Source organism: Perognathus longimembris, chromosome 12 (assembly GCF_023159225.1).
Source record: "Perognathus longimembris pacificus isolate PPM17 chromosome 12, ASM2315922v1, whole genome shotgun sequence".
NCBI classification, from domain to species: domain Eukaryota; kingdom Metazoa; phylum Chordata; class Mammalia; order Rodentia; family Heteromyidae; genus Perognathus; species Perognathus longimembris.
Window position 1 is genome coordinate 65,355,068 of NC_063172.1, and position 24,915 is coordinate 65,379,982.

The window sequence follows — 24,915 nt, forward strand, 5'->3', positions numbered from 1 at the left end:
TGCCAACGTGGTTTCTGTTCGTTTCTCAAAGGTCAGAACACGATGTAAAGCCCAAGCCAGTGGATGCTATGGACCCTGCCGCCCTTATAGCAGAGGCTCTGAAAAAGAAATTTGCTTATCGGTATCGAAACAATAGCCCAGGTGAACCTGAAAAAGGAATCGCAAAGTCTGAGTCAGAGGCTACCTCAGAGACAGCCTTGGTAAGCGTTGCCCACTCCCCTCCTAGGCGGGACCTTACCCCGGCCGGGTTGGAGCCCCTACCCCGGCAAGCCATGCACTTGTGCATCTTCTGCAAGATTCAGTGAGATGTACAAAAAAGAGTTGAATTCCCACTCTCAACTAGGTGCAGCCAGCTGGGAAAAGATGACTTCTGTATTTAGCTCTTAGGCTTTTGTATTTTTCACTACAATAGTAGTGAGTGGTTGTTCATTTAAAGTTTATAACTTAGGGAAGGACATGAAGTAGGAAAAAAAAGCTAAATTCACATCTCACTGCGTACCCAATGTCTGTTACAGTTTTCCACGCAGTGTTATATTTGTAGTTAAGCACTATGAAGTGAAATTGAGTCTAACAAAGTTTTACCATGGGACAATGCATGTGTTGTGACATAGAAATCAAAACCCTGTAAGAGCCTTCTGAAGAGGGTGAGCTGTTTGGGTCCTGAAGATGGCTCCCACGTCCTAGGTGAAGATTGAGCAGATATTTTCACATTCCCTTTTGTTACTGGATTTGGGACATGTGCTTATCTATTCCAGAGGCAGACAGCAAGTTTGACTGTCCCGATATCCTTTAGACATGGCGAGGGGAGCTGTATTTGCTCCTCCATTCAGAAGTAGAATGGGTTGAAGCTGGAGTATCGGGAACATGATGGTAGTTCTCCAGGAAGAAATGTGGCTGTGTTTTTGTCCTCTTGCTCTATCCCCTGTGTATAATCCTGTCAGTTCCGCTTGGGTTTCCTGCAGGACGCCCCAGCCCTGTGACCCGTGGTTTGCAAGAAGGCACATCATTACTGTAATGGGAACCAGTATCTATCTTTAAACTTGTTGTGTTTCTTTTTCTTCTTTTCCAGTTTGGGCCACATATGTTGAAGTCTACAGGGAAAATGAAGGCTTTAATTGAAAATGTTTCAAACTCCTAAAGGACAATGAGCTGAGAAAGACTGTCCTGATTTAGCTGTTGGTTTGCGAGGGCTGCTCTAGCTAGTAGAAATCACCACTATTGAGTAAATGCCTGACTTCAGAATCCAGTGGTCTCCTTTTTAACCTACTTAGTGGATTAAGCACGAGTGAAAGCACCGTACGCTCGGTTCTGCTTTGATGAGATGGTCAGTTCTGGAGCGCTCCCCAACAGACATGTATTTTGACATGTTTTAATGTATAGCCCAGGCCTTCAGGGTTCCAGGCTTGAAAACATTTGTAAGATTTTCAGAACACAGAAAAGGTATTTGTGGATGTTACTGTGCATTTTTAATTCTTAACGCTAATTTATCTGTACCAGTGGTTTGTAGGCGTGTGTTTGGATGTAGAGGTTAGCACGGGGGGCTCGCCCTGAGGGTGCTGCTGGCCTCCCTCGTCTCCCGTGAGCCTCTCGGGGCTGGGAGGAGACGGCTGGGAGGCATCACCAAGGCAGTGGAGCGAAATGCTTGAGGTTGGACAACAGAACTTGTACCTTAGGTGCTCTCCCATCGCTTTGGGGCTCAGTTTGACATAGGAACCGCGGGGTGTCCACTTCTGAAATCCCAATACTTCCTGTTAGGAGGAAGACGAGGACTAGGAGCGGCGGACACCTCAGTGCCTCCAGGGTGGATGGGCTTTTCAAGTAGTGACAAATCACATTATTAAATTACTTCAGTAGAAACCAGAATGTACCATCTTCTTCTTTTCAGTTTAATAAATGACATCATAAAAATAACTTGTTTCTAAGTTAGTAATACTTCTGGGATTGTCAGCGTGACTGGACTTTAAAGGAAAGGTGTTCTACAACTTGAACTATACCCCCCAGGATCCCATTTTAGCTTTAATATTGACTATAATTTATAATGAAACGTCGTTGACTAGGCAAGCGAGTTTTCTGTACATGATTTATTGTTGGTCAGAATGCTCTTCTGGTGAGTTATATTACGTAGTGTGGACCTTCGGTGTTACTAGAGAGTGCAGAAATTCATCGAGGCTTCCGAAGGCCTTGCTGTGTGATCGCATTTTAAAACGCTTCATCAGTTTTAGGATCTTGTATGTTTGATCTCAATTGAAGTTAATGCCAGAGTCTCCTACCATGCGTCAGTAGTTGGATGTATTATTTAGGTCTATAGACTGGTTATACTTCCTGAGGATTGAGGTAAGAGAAGCCGGCGTTTTAAGTGCTGGGAAGGATGCGTGTGCACTTGTTCTCCGAGGTCTTGACCAATTGGAGGGATGGATTTTGCCTGTCAGGTTCGTCTCACTTTGTAGTTGACGTTCTTTTCGAACGGGTTGGGGGTGTTTTCGTCTCTGCTCCTTCGGCCCCGGGGTTCAGGCCCGGCCGCGCGTGGCCCGGAGCGGAGCCCAGCCCTGGCCGACTTCCTTTCTTTGCTCCGGGCGCGGCGGCTGTGACCGCGGCTGCTGTGACGGCGGCTGCTGTGACCGCGGCTGCGCTCCGCTCCGCTCCGCACCGGGCCGGGCTCGCTCGCGCGGGCGCCGCGGTTCGGGTCTGCTGGGCGCGCTGCCCGCGGGCTCCGCCGCCGCGCCCGGCGCGAGGGACCCGTGGTGGGGCCGGGACCCGGGGCCGCGCCCCGCCCGGTGGTGGCTTCCGGGCGTTCCCGGGGAGAGGGGAGTCCCGCAGGCTTTCCTGCCCCGGCCGGCCTCGAACCTCGATCCCCAGATCCCCGCCTCCTGAGCGGCCCGGGTTGTAGGCGGGAGCGGCGGGAGCCCGAGGGCGCGAGGCCGGCGGTGAGGAGCGGCCTGAGCCGCCACGACGGCGCGCTCGCCCAGCGCCGGCACACGGTCCAAGCCGCCAGCGAGCCGCCCAGGACCGACGCCGGCCAGGCTGTCGGCAGGACCGGGCTCCACGTGCTCCACCGGGCCCCGCCGGGCTCCACCGTGCTCCGCCGTGCCCTGCCGTGCTCCACCGTGCCCTGCCGTGCTCCACCGTGCCCTGCCGTGCTCCACCGTGCTCTACCGTGACCCCACCGTGCTCTGCCGTGAACCACTGTGCTCCGCCCTGCTCCACCCGGCTCCGCCGGGCTCCACCGGGCTCCACCGGGCTCCGCCGTGCCCTGCCGTGCTCCACCGGGCTCCACCGTGCTCTACCGTGACCCCACCGTGCTCTGCCGTGAACCACTGTGCTCCGCCGGGCTCCGCCGGGCTCCACGTGGTCCACCGTGCTCCACCGTGCTCCGCCGGGCTCCATCAAAGCAGAAACGGCAGGGTAGAGCTAGAAGCAGCCCCGTGCTTAGGCTCCCTTCCGCCTGGAAGCTCAGGCCAGCCCAGAGGAGACCCGTCTAAAAAGCACATCAACTCCCCTGGTGCACCCCAGTTCACTGAAGGAATCTGCATTTCCGACCTCGGAACGGAGACTGAATCCTTCCCGTCGCTGATGGTAGTTGAGATGGACGCTGAGTTTGCTGCGAAGGTGGACGGCCCACAAGCCAGGGCCCGGCGGCCGGGCTCATCTCCAGCTCTGCTTCCACAAGCTGAAGCAGCTTGTGTCTGCGACTGCAGGTTATGTGTGTGGAACACCCTCCCCACTCTCTAACCCAGCACAGGATTGGTGCTGGGGGGAGGGGGCCTCTGGAGGACACAGTGCGTGACACTGGAGGACACAGCGCGTGACAGGAGCCATGCTTGTACGAAGGAGAGGAAGGGAGCTAGCCTTTCTCCTTCCAGCCGCCCGGAGACAGACGCGGACGCTGGCAGGCCTGCCCCTGGGAGGAAGGCCCTCCCCACCGCCGGGCTGCGCCCCACCCTGGACCCCCCCAGCCCCAGAGCTGTGAAAAGAAACATGCCTCAAGCCATCAAGAAAGGACACTTTGCTATAGCAACTTGAGCAAACAGACAAGCACACTTGCTATGATTTCCTTTAAAAGTTTATATAAACTTCAGCTGAGATAAAGGAACTTGTGATATCATTACAGCGTCCTGATTTTGTTTTTTACAGGATATGTCTCAACAATAAAGAAGTACTTCAAACTTACACTTAAGAAAATTCAAATAAATGCATAGTTTAAAGGTAAGTACAAAATGGAATTTCTTAACAAAAGGATCCGTGAAAAGCCACAACAGAATCCGCCACCATGGTTTTAAGGAACAGCCAACCAGAAATTTAATAGTAAACATGGAGGTACTTCCCGGTCCCTCGCTATCCTACTACTCCCAAGATAAAATTGCAGGACAACTTTACAAAGTGTAGACCTAAAATCTTAAATGGTGCCATTTTCATCATTAAACTATTCCTCCTGAACACTAACCCAACAACACTAATTTATAATTCTGAAAACTATCACGTTAAAACACACCGTTCACACTCTGACCCCACACACTCTACAGATGAATAGTCCTGAGTAGCCACGGCTACACTGCACACCACAGGAACTGAGATCTGTTACATAACACACACTTGTTCCAGTCATTGATCATTGACGTGAACACTTTAATTCCAGTTTGTTCAGTGATGTTTACTGGCGGCCCGTTCAGTCCAACGCTGAGCACAGGAATGAGAAAAGAGACTGTGCCGTGTGCCCCGTCCCCTCTGGAACGGCCTCCGCCATCCGCCGTCCCCCAGCGACCCCCAGGGCCCTCACGGTGCACACGACCTGTCTGTGCAGCGGTTCCGGTGTGTGCTGCTGTGGTAATGAGCGTGCGGAGTTCTTTAAATTCATAGGACTGGTCACCGTATTCTCTGTTTGCAGATAACTGGTTGGGAAGTAATTGAAACTGTACATTAAGATATCTGTGTGTGCTGGAAAGCTTTGAAGTGAATTTTTGTGTGTGACAAAACAACTTCGGAAAAGCCAAGGAAGCATTGTGGAAAAAAGAGACCCCTTCAGGATCTTAACAGGAATTATTAGCACCTATAATTTGTACTTTACGTACAAGGCTAGTTCTCAGGTTTACAAATGACATAACGTGGGTTTTTAAATACAGAGTATCCTTTCAAACTGTCAGTTCACATACTGATCAGGAACCAATCTTTACTGAGCTAGGACTTGTCAACGGTTTCTCTCCAAGGGCCTGGACTCCTGGAGCGGATTCTCCCAACACCTGAGCGCTGGGTCCAGAGCCCCAAAGGACTCCCTTCCTACTCAACAAGTTTTTAAAGTGTCCAACTTATCTTGGAAATTCATGTAACATTTGCAGCTTTACAATACTTTAAAAAAGCGATCTCAATAACCATTTCTTCACCTTCTAGAAAAATGTAGGTGAATCTCACAAACATAACAAAACACAGGGGGTTTACTGAAGGTGTAAGCAGGCAAGTGGAAGCAGTACCGAGGTATGTATGCCTCTGAGAAACGTATAAATGGGAGTAGATAAGGGAGCATGTTTAGTGTCCCGAGGAGCGCCAAACTTAAGACACACATGACTGAGTAGAATGGAGCCTCGTGGCTTGACTGACGAACAAGGCTGAGGGTAAAGCCATCTGAGAACTGCCAATGAGCACGAAGCAGCAAGTGCTGGCAGAAACCCGAGCGTCCCCCGGGCTGAGGGCGCTGGGGTGGGGTCCACAGACATGAACGTCAGCAGGTGTATCAGCACGGGAGATGGAGGCGGGAGGAAACTTGCTTCCCTCGCTCAGAGTCCATGCTCACCAAGTCAGTCAGAGGTTCATAATTTGGCTTCTCAAGAAGATTTGCCTGAAGGGAGAGAATGATTGGATCGTTACATTTCTCATTGCAGATTAATATACGGATACTGTTGTGTTGTTTTTTTTTTTTAAGATACCAGTTATTGTGAGTTTGTCATGTGCTGGGAAATACACGGCCTGTGAGCGAGGCGAGCTTTCTCGCCAGATTCTGGACATAGATTTGCCAAGGTAAAGCCTTCATGGCGTCAGAAGCCACTTGGCCTTCTGCTGTGTCAGCTCTTCAGACTGGATGCACCTGCGTGAGCCACGATGGTCCGTGGCTAGCCACCCGTGGCCGGCTAAAACGGGGTGCTAGGTAGGTCACGTGCTGGATTTCTGGAAGTGACCCCCCCAAAGTGTGGAATGTTGAGGTAAAATACTTTAGGTATTTTGGAATAAAATTATGAAAACTCCATGTACGTGATGACTAGAAAGTTCTTCCCTGGTAAGAACTTCTCGTCGCCTTGCTTTCCACGTGCCCATGGTGGAAGCGCAGCATCTCAGTACTGCGCTGGCGCGGGCAGCTCGCAGCGGTGGGAGCAGAAGGCCGTGGAGTCGAGTGGGACTCCCAGCTGACCAGGCGAAGGGACTGGGGGCGTCTGGGCAAACTCCACACCCGGGTGCGCACACTTGAAAGGTGCAGATGACGCCGAACCCGGAGGCCGCACCCGCTGGCGAGGGCGAGGAGCCTCCAGGGCCGCGCGCGCGCTCGGTCAGCACTGAGCCCGGTGACGGCCTAAGGCCCGGGCTGGGAGCTGAGTACCAAAGGGAAGAATGTGAAAAGATCGGTTTTTATTCATCAAAAGTGAACAGCAACAGGCACATATTAAAATGAGTATGGCAAAGCCTTTTACAAATGGCTTTACACTCAAGCTTTCTCCCAAGAAAATGGCTGTTGCAACAAACTGTAAACATAATAAACAGTCTTTTACAGTAACAAGGGAAATACAAATGAACTAAAAGAAAGCACCGGTTTCTCATAACTAGATTACAGTTGTGCTTACTATACATAAAACCATTTAAAACAAATTACAAAAGTGGAATGTTTTAAGTTTAAAATTAGTCCTTGGATTTTTGTCCTAGAAAACATCTGTTCACATCAAAAGGCCCATCAGAGGGCCACGCGTCATCGGAGGGAGGGACGAGAAAACAATGCACTTCTTCAAATCAAAACGAGAAGTTTGGTCACTTAGCTTTGTGCATAGTTTAAGGCAACGGGAGCAGTCTGTTACAGTTTACCTACCTTCCCTCCCCCTAGTGTGGCCGCTTCCTAGGTCACACTGGAAACAATAAATAAAAGCTCACATTTCCAATCCTGTCCCGCATGGATCAACATGCACAGTCATACATGCACAGAGGAACATGCGCGCGCACACACCCACGCATTCACACGACATACCTCTCTCGCACGGCAGCGAAAGGGACTTTAGTACCCTGGAGCTGAAGGACACACTTCCCATCCCACTTTATTTCAGTTTGGCAAAGACCCTGAGCTGATGATGGTGTTAAACATTCCACCTTTTTCTTGCATGTGCAGGTCAAGTGTACAGTAGTGAAAACAGCATGCAATGTCTCCGCTGCACAATCGTGACACAGCTAGGACATTGTGTTCTTCCCGCCCACCCCAGTGAAAAGCCTAATGGTTAAAACAAAAAATCGCATTGCCAAACGGCACTGGAGTGGAAGCTGGACGGAACTCGGACAGATGCTCAGTTTCCAGTGCACAGAATGAGGTTCGGCAGAGGGGAGGCTTTGGTGGCGTCCAAAGAAGAAGGGAGAAGGCCGACGGGGGAGGAGCCGGAGTGCAGAGTTGGATGTCCCTTTCTTTAGTGGTTCCTTCACAGTCGCGCCCCCGGCCGTCTGGAGCGGGGACTCGCAGAGTCGCTGTGTAAACACTGCCGAGGGCGCGGGGCCGAGGGCGCGGGCCAGGCTCCGGCGGGCGTGGGGCCCCACCCCGGAGGCCGCCGCGCGGGACCCGGCCGCTCCCGAAGCTTCCTCGGCGGCTCCCGCGGGCCCCCCGCGGGGTCGGCCTACTCCGCCGGGTGCGCTGTGCCGCGCGTCCCCGGGCCTCGGCGTGGACGCGGAAGGCCGATGGTCACAGGTGGAGCTGTCCCCCCCCCCGCGAGGCCCCGGTTCACATTTCCAGCGCCCCCCTCCGTCGTGGGGGGCTAGGACGCGCGGTGTTCCTGAGGTAGGAGCTGGGGGCGCGGCTCGAGGGCGGGGTCCGCGCGCTCGCCGGGCTGCCCCCGCTGCAGCCCCCTCCAGCTGGCCTTGTTGAGCCCCACGTGGCCCAGCATGGTCTGCGACAGCCGCGTGTCCGAGAACCGGGCCCACTCGGTGAACAGGGGCTCCACCAGGTACGTCATGAAGCCTGCGGGGGACAGCGGGGGGGGGGGGGGGGGGGTCAGGAGCTCGCCCGGGCCGCCGGGCCCGCCGAGTGTGAGCGCGAGCGTGAGCGTGTGAGTGCGAGTGTGTGCGTGACTGTGAGCGTGTGAGCGTGTGTGACTGAGCGCGAGTGTGAGCGTGTGAGTGCGAGTGTGTGGGTGACTGTGAGCGTGTGACTGTGAGCGCGAGCGTGAGCGTGTGAGTGTGAGCGTGAGCGCGTGTGTGAGTGTGTGTGCGCGTGTGAGCGTGAGTGTGAGCGCCAGTGTGTGAGCGTGTGAGCGTGTGTGAGCGTGAGTGTGTATGAGCGTCAGTGAGCGTGTGTGTGAGTGAGCGTGAGTGAGCGTGTGTGTGAGTGTGAGTGTGTGTGAGCGTGAGTGTGAGATCCGCACTGCCTTTCCCCAGCAGCGCCCTTCCGATGGAGCCGTCCCTAACCCGTGAAGGTCACCCCCCCCCCCCCCGCGGCTCCGTGGGCTCCGAGGGCTCCCACGGGGGCGGAACTCAAGGGGGGGGGGCAGCCGGCGCCCGCTCTGCCGTGTGTGTGGGAGGGGGGGGGGCTCCGTGCGTAAGGACCCCGCACCGCGGCCCGAGCCCGTGCCCCCCCCCCCCCCCGGGGCCTCCGGGGACGCCCGGCCCGCAGCCGCCCGGAACTCGCTCAGCAGAGCTCGCCTTCCCGCCAAGGAAGGACCAGAACCGCCGAGGACACAAGCCCCAGAAGAACCGGAAACCCGACGGCAGCGCCTAGGGCCGCCGGGACCGCGCCCGAGGGGGGAGCCCGGCGCAGCGCCGTCCTTCCCCGCGGCCAGGCGAGGCGGGGCGGGGAAACCGGCGGTCACTCGGACCACCCGCCCTACAACTGCCCACGCCGACCCGGCAGCTGCGGCGACACACAGCCCCGGAGAGGCGTCCGAACGCCGGCGGCGGGAGAACCCTCCCTCCCCTGCGGCCAGGCCCTGGTGGCTGACCCTGGACCCCGGCTCCCGGGGCTGAGATTCGGGCGGAGGTCCTGGAGACGCCACCTCCGATGGGAGCAGCCCAGGCAGCCCAGGGAGGCCCTGAGTTCCGCCGGGGAGGGGGGGGCCGTGCAGGAGGAGCGCCCCCCACGTTCTCTTACAAAACCAGGGACATGGATTGAAACAAGCGAGAGCGGGCTCTGGGCACGCTCAAATGTTGAGAGTCCCCAGTGACACCTCCAGGAACACACACACAGGATGTCACGGCACGGATGACTCATTTGCCTATTTTCAATTCTTTTTCACCTGTATTTCATATTCTGTTTCTCTCCACTTGAGAATCAAGAGAGAGGATCTATTTCTAAACTGTGTCATTATCCTAACCACCCCCCCGCCCCCCGCCCAGACCCCAAGAAAAATATGGCTCTGCTAAGCGCTGCCTGTACCTCTGCACTCACACCAGCCCTGACCACTGGCTTCACCTCAGGGTGCTGCGCAATCACAGCCGAAGAATTACACTTCTCTATTTCCAGTGCTGCAGCACCGTCCTTCCTTCAGAAAACCAGGCCACAGGGCTATGCTATTTCTTACCTTGCTCACGTTTGCGGACACACTGCACCCTGTGTAAACGAGTGCTCAGACGCTACTGCAGTTACTACACAGCGACTAAAATCACAACCTCTTCAAATACTTCATCGTGGCTCCCCATTTCACAGCCCACTGCGAATATGCTCATCGCAGTCAGGCTCCCCTATGCTGTTGGACATGGTGGGTCACCGAACCCACGCGGCGGGAGGGCGGCTGCTTTCAATACGCAGCTCCTGGTCTCCTGCTGCAGCGCAGTGAGGCCCCAGCAACACTCGCCAAAGGCACGGCTGTCACTGACACCTTGAGGGAGGGCAACATTTGAGCTGGGTCTTCTAGAAGTCTCCCAGGCAGAAATGAAGGACCAGGGAAGCTTAGACAGTAGTTGTTACGAGAGGAAACAAGGACAACATGTCTTAAATCATCTTAGGAACGAGCCTATTTTTAATTTTGTTTTGTTTTGAGAGAGCTTCCCGAGAGCTGGGATTCGAATCCTATGCCACCCACGCCTTGCTAATAAGTGAGCATAATTTCAGTACCTCCTCTTTTGATGTTTCTCTTAACAAAACTGAAAGGAGGGGCACGTGCCTAACCCGCAATATTTAAAGATGAATAGTTACCAATCTGAATGTTGGCAATAGATTCAGTCTGACGATCACAAAGTGGACTCACACCCAAATGATACTTTTTTTCTACATCACCTATAAATTAAGAAAACAGAGTTGTTAGTATGTATCATCTGTTGGTTAAGTATCTAATTATCGCCTTCATCATGCCTGCAAACTCCTTTGAAGGACACATATAATCCTCATGACAAGACAGCTCTCCACTGGACTGTTTGAAATGGAGATGCTTCGCTCTTGGCTTTTTATCTGTTCATATGACTATGTCCTCACATAGGAGAAGGTGTGAGCAAGTTCAGGAAAAGATTTCTGTGCAGTCATGTTTCCAGACTACTCTGTATACTCATGAATTCATATTTCTTTGATCATTCCAAAACAAGACTACTAATTTTCACAAGAGATGCCCAACTCGTGCATTAGTTCTATGTGCATCTCCTGTGGACTGTTGCTAAAAATATCAAACATCTACTGTGAGGCTCTTACACATGGCTGCGTCCTTACTTGGTGCATGTGGTGCTAAAACATGAAGTGAGCCGGTGACTGTCACGCGATGCCATCACTTGCCTTGGTGGAAGAATTCCTCTGTTACTTTCTCACTCCACTGCTTGCTCAGTTCCCAGGTCCGACACGGGTTACAGATATCAGCACATTTCAGAGCCATCTACCAAGCAAAATATCAAAACTGTGTTAAAAAAAAAGAAAAAAAGAATGTGAGGGTCTGGGAATGTGGCCTAGCGGTAGAGCGCTCGCCTTGCACGCATGAAGCCCTGGGTTCGATTCCCCAGCACCACATATATGGAAAACGGCCAGAAGGGGCGCTGTGGCTCAGGTGGCAGAGTGCTAGCCTTGAGTAAAAAAGAAGCCAGGGACAGTGCTCAGGCCCTGGGTGCATGCCCCAGGACTGGCCAAAAAAAAAAAAAAGAGTATGTTTTCATTCAGTTAAACCAAGTTTAAATATGATAATGGGAAAAAGGATACTTGGGAAAAAAGATTGCTGGGGTGTAGATCAAGTAGACCATGTGATTAGGATGCATGGAGTCCTGTGCTCAATCCCACAGAGGACAAAGACAAGACTGCAAAAGGAAAGTCGTGCTCTGGTATATTAATCACGGGAGACTGTCAACTCTAGCCTTCTTCTTCCTCTTCTCTTTTTTTCTGGCTGTTCTGGAGCTTGAACTCGGGGCCTCCACGTGAACTGCGACCTAGCCTTTCCTTCAGGTTACTTTTCAGCTCGGTCTTGGATTTTCATGGTTAGCCTTGGACTGGAATCCTTTGGTCCGTGGCCCCCAGTCGCCCGGGCTCATGGCCCGTCCCGTGGTAACGGCTGTGACCGGGATGAGGAGTGGGGGGATCTGCAGACCTTTCCTGCCCTGGCTGGCCTCAAAGCCCGCTCCGCTCACCCCCTGCTGGCTTCCTGAGTCCCCGGGTCACACCCTACCCCCTGCCGAGCGAGCGGCTTCTGCAGACACGCGGAGACCATGTCGTGCAGCTGCTCACGCATCACGTGCTTGATAATCCCACACAACCACCCGCCACCGAAACTGGACTGAACACAGCACAGAAATCAAGCAGGAATGATCCCCTTCTTTATCCAGCTCTGCGCTAGAATAAAATGCCACTCAGTGAGAAGTACCCTAAGCCTAAAGAAGCTTTCTTTTCAACAGAAAGCTTGAGTGTGACGGTGTGGCGAGACTCGACTCAAGTGACACAGATCTTGTCTAGCAGGCCTTTAGCTTTAAGTTCAATCTCCAGCACTACACAAAACAAACCAATCAATTACACTTAGAAAAGAACTCTTGAGTGTGAAAAATGCCAAAGAAATGGTTACCTCCTAAGTGGCCAGCGTGCTAGTGTGTTCCTCTTAGAAAATGAGGATGCTAATCTGATTTAACTACCCTGAAAAACTAGGTACAGTGTTTAATTTTATCCTGCTAGTCACGTGAATTACCATAAGAACAGCCCTTCCAAGCTCCATCTTACCTGTAAAACCAAATGTCTGTGTCTGCCATCTTCTAGGTGTAGGTCGCCTCTATCCAGATGGGACCTGAACAAGGACAGGTACTCGTTCTGCCGACTGATATCTGTAGCGAGGATCAAAGCACCGATCTGAGTCTCCATTTGTTGCCTGGAATTAGGGAAATATCAACAGGCGTAAAGCTTTCAATTTAATAATTAATTCTTGCTATTTCCCCTTTATATTCAGAAAGCTTTAGAGAGCCCTCAGATAGGAGGACTGCAATCCAGCCCTGGCAGGAAAAGTCCCTTGAGACTCTGCTCTCCAGTTAGCCGTCAAAAAACAGCAAGTAGAGCTGTGGCTCAAAGTGGCAGAACACTAACTGGCCTTCAGAGAGAGAGAGCTCAGGGCCAGCCCCACCACCATCAGCAACAAGAAAAGTAATTTTTAATCAATGCATTAAAAACTCTTAAAATAATGCACAGCAAACCCAAGATCTTGTTGTTTTGTTTGGTTTTGGCCAGTCCTGGGCTTGGACTCAGGGCCTGAGCACTGCCCCTGGCTTCTTTTTGCTCAAGGCTAGCACTCTACCACTTGAGCCACAGCGCCACTTCTGGCCGTTTTCTATATATGTGGTGCTGGGGAATCGAACCCAGGGCTTCACATATACAAAGCAAGCGCTCTTGCCACTAGGCCATATTCCCAGCCCTAAACCCAAGATTTTGTAAGAAAGTATCAATACACAAAGATCCCCCAAAGAGTCCCCCCCTTTATTTTGACAATCTAAGAAGACAATAACATGGGTGTGGCACTTGCAGCTTTTGGGGTGTCTAACCAGAGGTAAGGGTGCCAGGGACTTTCCCGCCTTGGCTGGATTTGAACTTTGATCCTCAGATCTCAACCTTCTGAAGAGCTAGGATTACAGTCATGAACCCCCAGCACCTGGCTTTCTCAATCTTCTTTTCGTGTGTGTGTGCGTGTGCGCGTGTGTGTGCGTGTGCGTGTGTGTGTGTGTGTAGTATGTTTTTTTGGAGACAATTCTTTGCTAGGATTCTCTACTGCTGAGGTTTGGATCAACCCTTTGGTCCCTGCTTTGGTGCAAAGGCAAGGCTCAGGCTGAACAGGAGCCCACGTGGGAACTCGGCCACTTTACACATTCTGACTGGGGGCCTGATGAAATTGCGATAAACACTTAAGAAAGTTTAGATTCAACTGCGTTTTCATGATCAAATTCAAGAATCAATCCATTATATGTAAAAGGATATCCAAATATTCTGGAAGGAGAAAAGGTAACATTTAATACCAACATCAAATACGATGCTACCATTTTTTTTAGAAACTGCCTTTGGCTTGAGTGCGTGTGCACATGCGTGTTTGCCAGTCCCAGGGATTGAACTCAGGCCCTGGGCACTGTTCCTGAGCCTCGAGCTTCTTTTGCTACGGCTAGCACTCTACCACGTGAACCACAACGCCACTTCTGGCTTTTTATTTATGTGGCACTGAGAATCGAACCCAGGGCTTCATGCGTGCTCGGCAGGCACTCTACCACTAAGCCACATTCCCAGCCCTAAACTGCCTTTATTTTAACAGATAAGCATACCTTTACATAACGACCAGTAAAGAGTTATCTAATAGATCAAGACATTCACAATATTGTGTATTCAATAAAACAAACCATAAGTGAATATAAAGGAATGCCAAGAAGTAGAATTCCTTACATTTAGCTTTCATTTTTACTAAATCTAAGAAACAAAGTTAATCATGAAATGCAAGCAGAAATAAAAGGGATTGAGAGAGCAAACAGTTTAATCTGCCTTAATAAAAATTTATTAAGTACAAATACTACACGGTTTAAGTTATTCTGGCATTGCTACTACAACAAGGGGTGGTTTACACATCAGAAGTGCTGTCACACTTCAAGATGTAAGAGTAGGAAAAAGTCTAGCCTTTTTCTTCTACTAATTACACAAAATAGTTTTTGAAAAAGTTTTACACAGAAGGAAAAAATAACGGGTATGGGCTTTCCTTGTAAGGACACGGGCGGCCTCTCCACCCTCCGTGGCGTGGCTGGGTCCCCTCCACCGCTGCGGCGTCTGCAGCGCGCCTTCTCTAAGCTTCCCTAAGCTTGCAGAGGCGCGTGGCCCGGGCCTTCCATCAGGCCCCACACAGCACTGTTTCTCAAGTATTACTGCATGGTGTTCTTTTCACTTATTAATTTGTTCTTTTTTTTTTTTTTTTTTTTTTGCCAGTCCTGGGGCTTGAACTCAGGGCCTGGGTACTGTCCCCGAGTCTCTTGCTCAAGGCTGGTGCTCTATCATTTGAGCCACAGTGCCATTTCTGGATTTTTTTGTTTATGTGGTGCTGAAGAATCAAACCCAGGGCTTTGGCTGCTAGGCAATCACTCTACCGCTAAGCCACATTTTCAGTCCAACTTGTTGTATCTTTAAAAGTGACTGGAATTCCATGATTTGGAGGAATTAAAGCCTTCTCTTTACTTTCTTATGGACTGTGGAAAATGCTGGAGTCACTGGTGTCCGGCCTTGTGACAGATTTTAATGAACGTATTTAATACAGAGACTGTTTACTTTCTTTTTTGGTGTCAGACTGTCCTTGAGCTCTTACGTTCAAGGCTAGTGCTCTATCACTTTGAACCATAGCACCATTTCCAGCTTTTTGGTAGTTAACTGGAGATAAGATAGTTAAATACAGACTTTGTTGCCTGGGTTGGCTTCGAACCTCAATCCTCAGATCTCAGCCTCCTGAGTACCTAGGATTTCAGGTATGAGCTACTTATGCCTATGTCATTTATCTTTCTACCTAGATCTTCTCAAGGCTTTATTCAACTGAGTATAAAGTAGAAATAGGTGATAACTATTTATATAAATTAATAGTAAACTGGGACCAAGCTGTTGTGTATGTGGAATATGTTTCTTATAATACTCAAATTCATGGAATGTCTTTCATAAAAATAAGTTTTACTAAAATATTATTGACTGAACTAAAGAAAAGGTCTAAAAAGGAGAATTTAATAGAAATTTTGTTTTGTTTTGTTTTTTGTCAGTCCTGGGGCTTGGACTCAGGGCCTGAGCACTGTCCCTGGCTTCTTTTTGCTCAAAGCTAGCACTCTGCCACTTGAGCCACAGCGCCACTTCTGGCTTTTTCTATATATGTGGTGCTGGGGAATCGAACCCAGGGCTTCATGTATACAAGGCGAGCACTTTACCACTAGGCCATATTCCCAGTGCCTAATGGAAATTTCAAATAAGATAACTTATCCATTCAGTTGAACAAGAAAATGAGAACTGTGGAACACAGTTTACGCTTGATAAGTATTCTACCACTAAGCCACATTCCCATCACCTTAAAAAACTTTTTTTTGGTGGTACTGAGATTTGAACTCAGGAGCTTACCTTTGCTAGGCAGGCACTCTCTCACTTGAGCCATTCCTCTAGCCAATGGAATATGGTTTAAAAGTAACATACTTTTAAAAACTTTATAACTTACTTTGCAAATTTAATTTCCATAGCTGAGAGCAAATAAAGTTGGTCTAAGGCACTTACCTGCTTTCTAATGGCAGATGTGAGAATAAACCAGATTCTCTCAACAAGCCCACTGCAGATCTCCAGTGGTGATTTTCCAATACTGAGGTATTCTACAAAAATCACGTGTCTTAGTTATTTTACAGCAGATCACTTTCCAAACATAAAGATTTGTCAGTTATATTAACCTCATTGAAATTCTAGCATTCAATGAGAATAGCATTCTCATTATGTCCTCGAAACATGAAACACTTACTCTAGAAGGCAAACATTAAACCTGGGTTGTGAAACTGCACTCACCTTGTATAAAGTTGCCAGGTAATGGTTAGTTTTAATAAGGAAAGGTTGATTGACCCCTGGATGATCCAGATCATGAGTGGCAGCTGCGATTAAGCTCAGCAAGACATCCCAAGGAGTTACAGAATTGGCAAGCTAGAGCAGGACAAGAGAACAGTAAGCCGCAAGGAATAGCAGAAACAAACCCGGTACAACTACAGCCAGTTTGAATTCACAGCCAGGGGTCATCTGGGGAGTATTTTCCCCCTTCTTGGCAACTGCTCGAGTGGACTGTTCATGAACGCCACCCAGTGCCTGCAGGACTGGTTTCAATCAGGGCTGGGGAGGACACGACATCAGTCCTGGTCCCCAAGGAGGTTACAGAGCTCACCCTGACCCTGCTTCATTTGCAACACACTGAACTACAATGGCCGGCAGAAATCACTGTTTTTGAGAAACAACAGCTTTAAAATGACAAGCACAGGTTTCTGTACTTTTATTATTATAGGCATTATCAGAAACAGAAGACCTGTAATATTGGAAGTGTTATTTGTCAACAAAGGCCATTTAGTGTCAATAGTAGGATCTAAACAGGATGATCTACAGCAAGGCGATGCTGTAGCCCTGGTGCATAAGGAAGCCACGTGTCAGCACGGACTTATGCCACCTAGCCACTGGAATTCTCTCCAATGGACAGAGACATTCAGAACGATATTCACAACACAGTCATGTCAGAAAAAGACACTTGTTAACTAGTAATTACAAGCTAATTCTCAATAGTTACCACTGAGACTATTTCATACAAAAATAACCACAATACAATCTTGTTATTGGCTGACTAAGCTTTTCTACATTAAAAGAAAGTCACCTGGAATCTATCATGTGCTCTCATGAATCATCTCTTTTTTTTTTCTGACAACTTCTACACATCCTATAATGCCCACTTGCACTGCCCACCCTCCTTGTTCTCTCTTCCCAACCTCTCTCCAGCAAAGGACTGATTTCTGTTCCTATAGCACTTGACACGTCCTGCCACAATACTCTGCATGTTTTCAGTTGGGTTTATAATTAGGATGATACTCCCTGAACGTCCACGATCCCGTGATCTAATGGTGAAAAAATGTGAGTGCTTACCACTAGCACCAGGATTAACTAATGTAGAGTGATTGTATTTTATAAAGCAAAGACAAAATCTAAAAGTTAAAGTAGGAGATAAACTTAAGTTTAGATTCAAATTCTATTATTTCCTCCATATGCCAGAATGGATGAGCTTTTCCTACTACCTGTGTTATTTTTATCTCAGTTAAAACATTGTCTGCACCAGGCACCGGTAGCTCATGACTATAATCCTAACTACCAAGGAGGCTGAGATCTGAGGCTTAAGGTTTGCAGCCAGCCTGGGCAGGAAAGTTCTTGAGACTCTTATCTGCAATTTGGGGAAGGGAGAGGAGCACAGAAATGGTGGGACAAAGGGTGAAGCAATTCAGGGGTGATATTCACTAAACACTATACTGGAAATGAACTATACAATTTGGGGAGGGGAAGGGAGACAGGACGGGAAAAACTGGGAGAGAATGAGGGAGTGGATGACACTACTCAAAAGGACTTATATAACTGTAACCCCTCTGTATATCACCTTCACAATAATTTTTTTTAAAAAATTAAAAAAACAAAAACTGGATGTGGCCAAAAGGGAACCCTACTACATTGTTGGTGGGAATGTAAACTTGTTCAATCACTCTGGCAAGCACTATGGAGGTTCCTCAGAAGGCTAAACACAGAGCTCCTCTACCACCCAGCAGCCCCACTTTTGGGCATCTGCCCAAAAGATTACAAACAAGACCACACTAAAGCCACCAGCATAACAATGTTCATTACAGCACAATTTGTCATAGCTAAAATATGGAACCAACCCAGATGCCCTTCAGTAGATGAGTGGATCAGGAAAATGTACATATACACAATGGAATTCTATGCCTCTATCAGAAATAATGACACTGCCTCATTCATAAAGAAATGGAAGGACTTGGAAAAAATTATACTAAGTGAAGTGAGCCAGACCCAAAGAAACATGGACTCTATGGTTTCCCTCATAGAGAATAATTAGTATGTGTTTAGGCTAGTCATAGCAGAAGATCACAACAACCCAATAGCTATACCCCCTATGAACACATAAGATGATGCTAAGTGAAATGAACTTCATGTTAAGGTAACAAGTGTTGTATCATTGGTGTAATTATTTTCAACATGCCATGTGAAACCGTATTCCTTTTTTTTCTCTCTCATATTCCCTTTCCATGGGTTTTACCCCTGCTATCACTATCTGATCTTAGTACCCTGGATACTGTATATATGTGTATTGGAACTAGGGAAGGGAAAGGGAATATCAAGAGACAAGAGATAAAAAGACAAACGATTCCAAAAGCAATACTTACAAAACCATTTGGTGTAAACCAACTGCACAACTCATGGGGGGAGAGGGAAGGGGGATGGGGAGGTAGGGGAAAAATGAGGGAGGAGGTAACAAGTTGAACAAGAAATGTACTCACTGCCTTACATATGAAACTGTAACCCCTCTGTACCACACTTTGACAATAAAGAAAAACAACCAAAACAAGTCATGATAACATACAGTAATGTGATCAAGCATTTTCACATATCTAACGATCTCTTAAGATCAGATGAGGACTAAAGACATAGTGTCTGCTAGCCATGTGCAAAGCCCAGAGATCCTCAGCACTATGGTCAGTCAGTCAATCAATCAATCAATCAATCAATCAGATGACTGGCTTTATTCTCCAGTTATCAACTGGCCTAAACTATCTTAGTCAGCCGGCTACCCTCCTGCCATCTATCTAGTTAGATGAAGATCCAGAGAGAGCACCATTATGAAGTGGTGCTAAGAGTAGGCAGACGTCCACGGAAAGAGATGGCTTTCAATAACAGCTACAGCTGGTGGTTCTCTCCACTAGTTCCTCTTCTACACTTGAGTCTCTTTCCCAATTCCCTAGTAAACATGTCCATCTAGACAACACACAAACACATTCAACTCCACAACCACAAAATGAAACTCATCATCTCTACCAGCCCCACCCAAAGTTCACCCCTCTTCCTGTAGTCCTCTTCATTTGGAATACTTCTACTTTCTACTCAAATGCTCAATTAATCTTCACGGACTTCTTCAGTGTGTTCCTCAAGGTGCATTCAAATGTGACATTTGTTCATTCTATTTCCCAACTGTCCACTTTTCTCCCCCCCATGACTACCATGCTCTCTTCCACGGAGCACTGAAATAGCTCCTGGTAGGTATTCATGCTTCTGATCTTGGATTTATTTTCAAACTATGGCCAGGGTAAATCTCTCAAGGCCCTAGATTCCCTCTTCCAGCTTCCAATCCATTGGCTGAATCGGCACTGCTCGACTTGCCCCCATGGCACTTGCGTGGTACTCAGGGCAAGCACCCTATGTCTTCAAAGCGCTCCCAGTTCCTGGGGACACAGGCCTTGCCTGGGCTTCTCCAGACTCTTTCCCAACAATCACTCCCATCTTCTATTAGTTCCATTTACAAGTACAGCTGTTTTGGAACTTCAACGAAGCCAGATCATCCCTGTGAAGAAAGCTTCTGATCTGGAGTCACGTCACTAACTTAAGAAAAGTTTTCTAAAGTAAATCCCAAGAAATTTTCTTATGATTTTCACCTGCTGTAAAGTCCACTCTTACCTTCGGTTCCCTTAAGTAACAGTGCATTGCCTGAGTGACATCTGCAGCGTGGACTGCATTGTGGTAAGGATTTTGACTGTGATAATCTTCTTGAATCATAACTGCATCAAAGGAAAAGAATTCCCAATTTTACTACAATGGGTGACAGATGCCAGTACAAACCTTCCACTAATTATGAGTTTTCCCCTCATACTTTCTTTATAGCTACTCGCTAATCCAGAAATGCACATGTACAGCCGGCAGGAAACATTCCAAGAAACGTGCCAGCAGCTGTTTTATCGCTGTGTGAACAGCACAGTGGACCTGTGCAAACCAATATAACCACAGTGTAACTTATGAGAGCACCATCACATGCAGTCTGTCATGGACCACAAGGTTATGTGTGTTTTAAGCTACAAATCAGAGTGGTTTGTTATAAAACACGATTGTGTATAAGTCTTGTGCCTGTTACATGGGTCAGAATCACTTACCTAAAAATCGACGAAGTTTCATCATGTCTAAATGGAAGTACTCAATTAATCCATGAAGACTAAATAAATGAAAGGTTAAGTTTACTAGACTATTTCCTAAAAAGAAAGAAAAGATACCACATTAGTACAAGGCACATTATTATACTGTGCTTCCCTACATGGAATTTTAAAAAATATTTGGTCTACCTAAAATTTTCATCTTCTTATTGGGAACTTTAAATGTTAACATCTTCATTTTACTTGAAGGGAAAATAAATTTGCATGGTTTCAGCTTTCTATAAACAAAGAACTGAAAGAATACTTTTCTACTTTTTCAAAGAGGTACCCAAATAATTATAATACCTAGTAGAAAACTTTGAAAACTGACCCTCACTGAACAAGCTAATGACCTTTCTAAAGTACTGAAAACAGAGCTGCACTTAACTTCTTCTGCATCTCCCCTACCTTCTGGCCTTCGCTAAAATGGGATGCTCAGAGCAAACAACCTTAGCTGAGTACTTGTTAGGTGCGGGTTGTGTTTATTCTGATGGGGGGGGGGGGGGGGACCATGGACCTCTTCAAGAGCTGCAGGATCACAACATAAAGCTCAATCACTTGCTTTTTCCATGCTTCTCAGAAAAACCTGTGAGCTGCTGGAGATAAGAGTAGCACAAAACTAGGCAGAACTCTATCACTCTAAATTCATGTTCAGAAATCGTACCATGTTTTCCTACTTAAATGGTTCCTTCACTTTAAAACACTTCTTTTCAGGACTTTTTTACGCTCCTTAAACTTTCAACCCACTTCCCATCTCTGCCTCGAGCTCCACAGCCTCGCAGTTCAGCAAGCCCAAGCCAGGGGCTCGAGATCCATGGCTGTAATCCTAGCTTCTCACAAGCTAAGATGGAAGGATCGTGGTTTGAGGATGGCCTGGGAAGGAAAGTCTGTGAGACTCTTTATCTCTACACTAAGCTACCAGTAAATAAATGAACAAACAAAAGTGGAAGGAGAGCTGTGGCTTAAGTAGGTAGAGCACAAGCCTTGAGCAAAAGAAGGTCTGGGACAGCATCCAGACTCAGTTCAAGCCCCAGGATCTGAACACACACACACACACGCACACGCACACGCACACATGCACACATCCCCACACACACACGAACAATACAAGCCCAAGTGCTGGAGGTGTGCCTAATGCCAGCCTAACAAGGCTCTGAATTGAAATCCTAGCACTGCCAAAAAAAAAAAAAAAAAATCCAGAAACAAAACATTACTGGTATCACCACCACCAACAAAAACCCAATCCTTCAAGTTTCCCTTCTTTAAGAGTAAATTATATTTATAGGAAAGCAACTTTATAAAGATAAGCCAAAAAACAGGACTGCTAAGGCATAGTGACCTTGGGCAACTGTTAGAAAGTAGTCCTTCCACCACAGGCTTGGCTAGCCACTAATGTCCTCACGACCAGGTGGCTTTCAAGAGCAACAAGCTCTATCCTGCTAACTCATCATCACACTCATAACCCCGGAAAAGTAACAGCAACTCTATCTATGAATTCCCTCTTAGGAACACATAAGCTGAGACCATTTGTTGTGGCAAAAATCGCTGACCCTTGCCTCCTCTGCCTTGTCTCCATCTCCCCCTTGGGTCCTCTGGAGAAAAACCAGAGTAGGAAATACAGGAAGCAGTGGTCCCATGAGAAAGAATGGAAACCTAACAGGCTTGGATACCAGGAATACAGGTCATCCAGAGTTAATTTTAGACTAATCGGTTTTTAAAAGAAATCCATTGTAACTATATTTGGCAACTACATGTAACTACATTCTTCCTGCCCATGTGTTATTAATAGTATCTCTTCAAGTAGAGAATGCTTGTAATATCCAAATAGCTATAGGTAACTGAACACATATATAATGGGTATAATAATATATAATAAACATATAATAAAATAAATAATATAATAAATAATATATAACAATATATAATAAATATAATATATATATAATAAACATGGGTGGATTTTACTAACTCCTAGTCAGCCAGTCTGCTCATGCACAATTCGGGCAGGGAGAGAGAGAGAGAGAGAGAGAGAGAGAGAGAGAGAGAGAGAGAGAGAGAGAGAGAGAGAGAGAGCCGACAGTTTGTAACTAGACTGGTTGCAAGCCTTCTGACCATCTCCATACTGTCAGCTCTCTCCTTTCTTCACCCTGGGCCCTGGGTTAGCAGGATTTGTACATTTCCAAAAATTTAGAAGAGATCAACTGTTTCAACAAATGACAAAGGTCCCAACAGCACAATCACTGCCTGTGATCTGTTTAGCATTTATATAAAGCTAAACTTGGAAGGTAAGAAGTGTAGCATTGAAATAATAAATGAATATTTGTATTGGATTAGTATAGAGAATTTCCCAGTTGTAGGAGGTGGGCTACCTGATATTCTACTATTTTCAAAAAGGAGGCCAGGGAGGCTGGCTACATCTCCTATGTAGACACCAACGTGGAGGCCAGGAGAGCAACAGGACACTAATCGCCAAAGGTGAGAGGAGAGTTAGGAGAGAAAGGACAAGGGGAAGAACAAATGGGCAGGGGTGGTGGACAGGCAAACCCACTGTCCTCAATATTTTGCAGAGGATCATTCAATCTGTTTCCTGTCAACTGCGCACAGGTAATATGCAGAAGCTGCATAGCGAGATATCTTCGCCATGCATTGGCATACAGTTTAGAGAAAGTAATGTAGTGATACTAAAAGATGCACGCCAGTGCTAAAGATAAATGAGGATGTATTTGTCCGTTTTACAAACTGGCTTCCTTAGGAAAGGAGCTTCATCCCAAAGTAAATTACGAAGCAGGTGACTTCAAGGGATAGCCATGAGCCACACATTTCTTCTATCATTCCAAACATTTAGAACTGACTTATTTTCTATGAAATTTTTACTCTGTTTTATTTTATTAAAAGGCTGTGAATGGCTAGTTGAGTTACATATGCCCCTAAGAATTATGCCAAAACTTTCCTCCTAACGAGATCTCCAAAGCAAATTCAGTTCTGTTTCTAAAAAGAATAAAGGAACGCGAGTCCCTCACTCCAAATAAAACTAAGCCAAATTCAGGAGCGGGGGGGGGAACACATCAGAAGCACCCATGGGCATTTTTTTTCAAATACTCTTATTGTCTACAGATTCCAGTAAGCCCTCCTAGAGATGCTAAAGCTTGCCCCATCCCACCACAAGGAGGCAGTGTCAGAGGGAGCCATTGCTGAGCACAATGTGCCACGCCTCTCAAGGACAGAGAGAAAAGCTTCAAGAAAGGATGCTTTCTGGAAGGTAGCTGAAGCTCCTTTCTTATAGAGCTATCCACTCGGGAATACAGTGTGAGAAAACATGAATGTAAATGCCACATTGCAAAAGAAATAAAAAAGGGACGAAATAAGAGCATAATGAGTTACTCAAAAGAGTAGCATTACTGCCAATTAGCCAAGTCATGATGAGGGTGACTTTTGGTTATCTCAAAGAGTAACCATACAAACAAGAAAATATGAGATTTTTCCTACTTGCTTCTAGAAAATTCATGAAAAGGGGTAGGAGGGCAAAAAGATTTTCCCTCTACCAGTAGAGGGCTTATAATACAGCTAAATAAATGAAAGCTCTACCCCATCCGTGGCTGTTTTATTCATGGGTCATCTCTAGAAGCTACATTAACTTGAGTGAATCAAATTCTTCACTTACCATTTGTTAGTCTATCAAACAGAAAGATATCAAAATTCCAATTTCCAACTTTTTCCAGCATACACTGAAATAAAAACCAAACATTCCTACTGTAATTTAATTCCAATAACATTGTCTATTATATGTAGATAGTTCATATAGAACTTAAAGAAAGTGGAAAGCAACTAATTTGCTTTAAGAAATACCATGTTATCATTCTCATTTTAATCATGACTTTTCCAACTGGCTCCAAAAATTATCCAAATAAACTCATTTGAAGAATAAGATTATTATTTTGTTTTCCAGTTAGTGAATTTTACATCCCCCAAGGGCAGTCATTATTTCAATTATTTCTGTAGTATCACAAACTTTATAAGAATACTAAAAGAATTTAGAATCAAAGAAATATGGCTCGTGTTACATGGTCTAGAAAATCAATTTCTGAAATCTAGTAAAAATGAGTTATAATGGCTACTGAGTACTTAGTAACTACAAATACTGTTAAAAACACTCCACATCAATATACCCAGCAGGCTGTATGTGTGTACGCATGCGTGTATGTGTGCCAGTCTTGGGGCTAATTTATTAAACTCAGGGCCCAGGCACTGCCCCTGAGCTTTTTTGCTTAAGGCTAGTGGTCCACCCCGAGTCACAGCTTCGCTTCTGGCTTTTTGGTAGTTAATTGGACATAAGAGGAATCTCACCACTTTCCTGCCCAGTCTGGCTTCAAGCCTCGATCCTGAGATCTCATCCTGAGTAGCTAGGATTACAGGTGTGAGCCACTGGTGCCTGTTTTACTTTGCTTTTTTTTTTTAACCCTCTTTTTTTTGGGGGGGGGGGGCCGGGGGACAGTCCTGGGGCTTGAACTCAGGGCCTGAGCACTGTCCCTGGCTTCCTTTTGCTCAAGGCTAGCACTCTGC

At 47.2% G+C, this 24,915-nt stretch overlaps 2 protein-coding genes and 1 long non-coding RNA gene across 6 annotated transcripts in view; 1 reads left to right on the plus strand and 2 right to left on the minus strand.

The window, feature by feature from the left end:
- The window catches only part of Mtfr1 (mitochondrial fission regulator 1), a 36,917-nt gene extending 35,673 nt beyond the window's left edge, over positions 1 to 1,244 (plus strand). For all 3 annotated transcript variants that reach the window (XM_048358837.1, XM_048358838.1, XM_048358839.1), the window contains 2 exons: positions 32 to 200; positions 1,070 to 1,244. In XM_048358837.1, the coding sequence (XP_048214794.1) occupies positions 32 to 200; positions 1,070 to 1,138 (238 nt within the window). In that variant the 3' untranslated portion in view covers positions 1,139 to 1,244. The remainder of the gene's footprint in view (positions 1 to 31; positions 201 to 1,069) is intronic.
- Positions 1,245 to 4,046: 2,802 nt separating this feature from the next.
- LOC125360420 lies at positions 4,047 to 7,945 on the minus strand. Its single transcript, XR_007212735.1, has 2 exons — positions 7,217 to 7,945; positions 4,047 to 5,827 (listed from the first exon to the last, which is right to left on the minus strand). It is a non-coding gene; the product is annotated as an uncharacterized LOC125360420 (long non-coding RNA).
- Position 7,946: 1 nt separating this feature from the next.
- Pde7a (phosphodiesterase 7A) overlaps positions 7,947 to 24,915 on the minus strand; it is a 76,492-nt gene continuing 59,523 nt past the window's right edge. Inside the window, exons 5-13 of one of the 2 annotated variants that reach the window (XM_048358357.1) lie at positions 24,017 to 24,080; positions 20,320 to 20,415; positions 19,850 to 19,950; positions 16,154 to 16,285; positions 15,875 to 15,966; positions 12,341 to 12,485; positions 10,925 to 11,021; positions 10,358 to 10,438; positions 7,947 to 8,188 (exon numbers count right to left, since the gene is read on the minus strand). In XM_048358357.1, the coding sequence (XP_048214314.1) occupies positions 7,986 to 8,188; positions 10,358 to 10,438; positions 10,925 to 11,021; positions 12,341 to 12,485; positions 15,875 to 15,966; positions 16,154 to 16,285; positions 19,850 to 19,950; positions 20,320 to 20,415; positions 24,017 to 24,080 (1,011 nt within the window). In that variant the 3' untranslated portion in view covers positions 7,947 to 7,985. The remainder of the gene's footprint in view (positions 8,189 to 10,357; positions 10,439 to 10,924; positions 11,022 to 12,340; positions 12,486 to 15,874; positions 15,967 to 16,153; positions 16,286 to 19,849; positions 19,951 to 20,319; positions 20,416 to 24,016; positions 24,081 to 24,915) is intronic. The other variant, XM_048358358.1, reaches the window with a different exon arrangement.